The 4582-nt window shown below is 38.3% G+C and overlaps 1 protein-coding gene across 1 annotated transcript in view; it reads right to left on the bottom strand.

Annotated features, from left to right (window-relative positions):
• The window catches only part of Smp_045400 (hypothetical protein), a gene marked incomplete at its 3' end in the record, with an annotated part of 15662 nt that extends 12101 nt beyond the window's left edge, over positions 1–3561 (bottom strand). Inside the window, 7 exon segments of the mRNA XM_018790810.1 lie at positions 151–366; positions 371–444; positions 2750–2912; positions 2946–2982; positions 3017–3117; positions 3144–3380; positions 3414–3561. Coding sequence (XP_018646044.1) covers positions 151–366; positions 371–444; positions 2750–2912; positions 2946–2982; positions 3017–3117; positions 3144–3380; positions 3414–3500 — 915 coding nt within the window. The 5' untranslated portion in view covers positions 3501–3561.
• Between the last annotated feature and the right edge of the window lie 1021 nt (positions 3562–4582).

The following is a 4582-nucleotide window of genomic DNA, read 5'->3' as shown; positions in this document are numbered from 1 at the left end:
GCTGAAGATTCATTGTATTTATGTTGTTTTAGCTGCATGGTGACTCATCCTTTACTATTAGCTGATTCATAATACTCTAGTATGTGATGAAAAACTTCTGAACACAGATGACTACTGTCAGATATATGAAGTGGTTTGAAAGTCACTAACCTGTGGTCCGAAAATTACTATATCAAGTGGGGTAAAAGCTGGACTAACGGACCCCTTGGCAACTGCATATTTCTTACTCCCCGCCGAAGTAACCAAAGAGTGATCTACATCAAGAGGTAAATCATAACGCTTTGACTTGGACGATTTTTTGTTCTTTTTGCTTTGGATGTCGCCATCGAGGGGTACAGAAAAATCCATATCCTTTAGTAATTTTTCATCAGCTTGACGCAGTTCGCCATTGATCAGTAACTGTGTTTCGGTAACCAAGGATTGAAGGTAAGGTTCGACGGCAGCCTGAAAATTTAACGGAAATTTTTACCACTTAAAAGCGATGATGAAATGATAGGTTACTTTGATTGTACTTGTTTTATATACATTATACATTTAAAAAGTATGAAAGTACTAGTAATACTAGTAATTCTACACTTCCTGAATGGATTAACGAGCAGTTTTATTCACATAAATTTGTCCGTAAAAATAGACAAATAAGTATATTTCGCACTTTTGAATTTCGTTTGAACTTACCGTAAACGGCTTACATTTACAGCATAAATTATGCAGTCTACCTACCATACATTCACACTTTGCTGAGGTGCATATTCACTACAGAAAATATAGTAGAGGGATTTCGCTTCCTTAACCTAGTTATAGATGATACTAAAATAGAAACTGGTACAAATATACGTCAATTTGACTTTTCAATGTTATAAACGTAACAAAAGAATAAGTGAAGGACCAAAAACAATGGCAACTGAAGTAGTCGAAAACTAAAAGGAATATACGGCAAAATTAATTTGATGCTAGGAGTAGTATTAAGTTCTAGACTCACGAGAAAATGAAACACCAGTCTACTTACACAGCTGAAGTTGTTATCACGCTACATTAACCTGTCTCCAACCATTCAATACGATCAGCATCTACGAAACACTCAATAAATCAGAGTAAGAGACTGATTACTGAGAATTCAACCGGTGTTAATTGAAGGATATCCATAAAATGAGAAGTGGGGAGCAAAAAAAACTATTATGTGTTTACTGCAGACAGTAAGCTTTGTATGAATGGACGGATACAATACTTACCATGAAAATGAACTTGTTCGATACACTTCAATAGCAATGCATGATATTAAACCGCTTTTAGATGAAAGAATACAATGACAGTTGTAGACGGGTAAATAATACATTAATCTATAATTCGGTGATAAGGGTATTATCAAGAAAATAACGGTAAGAACTTAAGTCGGAGTGGTCTTCCTAGGTTCAATAACTACGGAAGACAAGATCTCCAAATATTGCTCGCATCTGCTGGGATCACCGGGTAAGTAATAGTGAGGTTAGACGCAGGGTATTAGGGAATGATGGTAAATCAGTTGATAAGGTTGTGAATCTTCATCGACTGAGATGGTTGGGCCACGTGTTACTACGACGCTCAATGTTGACTAGTGTTAGAGATGGTTGGAAGAAAATGATGGGCAGCCAAACCACAACGTGGCATCAGTCCTTGAAGTCACTAACTTCTGGTCTGAGCCGTGTCGTTAGATGCAGACTACTTGGTTGGGGTCCTCGTGACTATCGTAACCAATGGTTGGAGACTCTGTGACATGGCTCACAATCCATTACAATGGCCCAGGTGTATGCACTCTGTCTTCCCTTAAACCGCAAGATTAAAATTGCTTTATATCTTTCTTTCTACCAACTAATTCTTTCTTCTTGTACTAAATCCTTATACACAATCTTTTATATACTACCATTGAAGTAACTACTAAGGATTTGGTGCTCATCTTGTTGTGCCAATGAGGTGTGGCAACTTGGACCGATGCATATATGTGCCTGGTCCTACGTTGTAGCCGACTGACTGACACCAACCAATTCGGTTCCTCTATTTTCATATTTTTTCATAAGCTGGGACGATTTACAATCCAAACTAGTTACGCTCAAGTCGAATCCCGAAATTCTAGCTTAATCAAAAGGTCAGCTAACAATCTGCCAGCTATAAATGCAGAACCTAGCACACATGACTCAGGGCGGTAGGTAATTACTACTAAACACCTCGGAGCTAATTTATCGCAACCTTACTGATTTTTATTTGAAATTGATTAAAACCTCAACAATGATTGGAAGCTTGGTAACGACCTTCATTTCTGGCCGTTGGCGAAGACTAGTCGAAAACAGAATATAGACTAGTTGAACTGCTTCTTAACATGCTCTATACACCACGCTAGACGCAGTGGCAGGGGCCTAATACAAGTCATGGAAAATATTGATGTCTACCTGTCAAGCCGACCCACGGTCGCCGATATTTTTAAACCACTATTTGATGAAAAAATCCAGTTTCTCCTTGATTTTTGATTTTAAAAGATTTGCTATAGATGAAGTTACACATTGCGTCATATTTTTCAAAACTAGTCAATTGTCTTACCGTTTATGGAGTGAACTTGTAGACTACACAATTACATATATAGTCACCATATGAAATAATGCTGTGGTGACAAAACAAACCATTTCTAAGTTTATCGGATATACACATACTTAAAAGTTAAATATATGAAGGAGTGAATGAGGGTACAACAGCACAGGTCCAGCTACGCGCTTGAGCATACCTAGGTTAAAAATAATTGTGAATACCTGAAGCTGATACAAGATTTTCTCTTTTTTTCGATCAGATGGTAAGTGGGTCTCCAAAGAAAGTAGTATATGAGTTTTGAATGATACCCATCGATCAATGAAGGGACGAATCTTTACTTCCACTGTTCGAAATTGATTCTGTCAAATAGAATAATATCATGCAAAACATACATTAGATCCATCTGCAGCAGAAGCTTTGCATTGAAATCTTAGGAAAAAATATAAATTGCAAAAGAACATACTTTTTTGTTTTGGGGTCAGCTACCAACACCAATTTCTCTGTATTTTTTGAACAAATAAACTTGTTCATGAGCGTATCATCCCGCGATATATGAGAAAGGATCTGACAGTTAGTCAAAAGCTGATTACTTTTTGAATGTGATTAGTATGACTGTTGAATTCGCCATGAGGAACAGTCAAACAAATCCCACTTATATGAACACCTCCTGGAATCATTCGCGCAAGATTTCTACAATGTGACGCAATCCACTTTTCACTTAAATCCTCAATCATACGGGGCGAAACAGATCGATGAGGTGGATCATCTGAAGTGTCATCCTTTGGAATTTCAATAGGTAAGAACAAACACTCCTGGGAACCAAACCGCTACTAAATGAAGGATAAATAAGACGAACTCACTCCGCCTATTATCACTCCACAACGGAACTCATCTACAGAGATCAAACGATCTGCAAAACTATTGTCAAACAAAACCTCCGCAATCATCCTTGGGGCAACGCTTCAGTGATATCGTCCGCTGATGGAGGTTACTGAGCACTTCAAGGTCAAACTGTGTCACCAGATTTTAAATGGAGGGCTGTGGTCCAACATCAGAAAATAAAGTCAACCAGCTGCAATACTGTCTGTCCACATTCAGTTGTAGTAAATAGTTAACGTATATATTAATAAAATATAGTTAGTATCCGCATAACTATCTTCTCATCCTGATCATCATGAACCAACGATTTCATTATATAGGTTCAAATGGTTCATATGGTTGTGGACGGAATAGAAGAAGCTTTCGCTTAACAGGCGTCCCTATCTAGTAGCAGAGGATCGCCAATACCTCCAGTCCGGAACCTAGGCATATTGTCGATAAAAGAGGGAAAGGAAATCGGTAAATCATAGTAAGATACTATCCTTAGTCCTTAGGATTACGTCAAGTCTTCTCTTAAAGGACTCCTGAGAAGTCGCTTGGACTAGTTTAGCCGGCAGTGAATTCCATCATTTGACTACTCTTAGGGAGTAGAAGTTGTGTCTACAGTCCATTAGGCTGAGTTGTGTCTCCAGTTTCTGGGTGTTACCCCTTAGATTTGTGTTGGAGCTAAACTTAAGTAGGTATTTAAGGGGGTGTCTAGAAGTGTTAAGGGTGTTGTAAGCCATTAGAAAGTCACTTTTAAGACGCCTGTACTCTAATGAGTAGAGGTTTAGTAATTGGAGAAGCTTCTCATAAGACTTGAATTTGAGTCCCCAAACTGATTTCGTGGCTCGCCGTTGGATACATTCCAGGGTGTCCTTATCCTTTTGGAGTGTGGAAGGAAAAACTATGTTTCCGTACTGTAAATAAGGAAGAATGAAGCTGTTGAAAATGATGTGGAAAGTTCGTCCATCTTAAATCGACCGAAAATAAGCTTCAATGATATCCATGCGATGTTTACTCGAAAGGCATTTTTGTCACAGCGTAAAACTTCATATCGTAGGGTACCAGCACTCCTAAATCTTTTTCAACCGGGGATACTTCTAGAGGGTAGTTGCCTTAATTGTAGCTGTAGTCTGCAACATATCTCAGATGAACTACTTAGCACTGT

This window comes from Schistosoma mansoni (genome assembly GCF_000237925.1).
Source record: "Schistosoma mansoni, WGS project CABG00000000 data, supercontig 0037, strain Puerto Rico, whole genome shotgun sequence".
NCBI classification, from domain to species: domain Eukaryota; kingdom Metazoa; phylum Platyhelminthes; class Trematoda; order Strigeidida; family Schistosomatidae; genus Schistosoma; species Schistosoma mansoni.
Note: the sequence above shows the minus strand (reverse complement) of the source record. Positions and strands in the feature narration are given on the sequence as shown.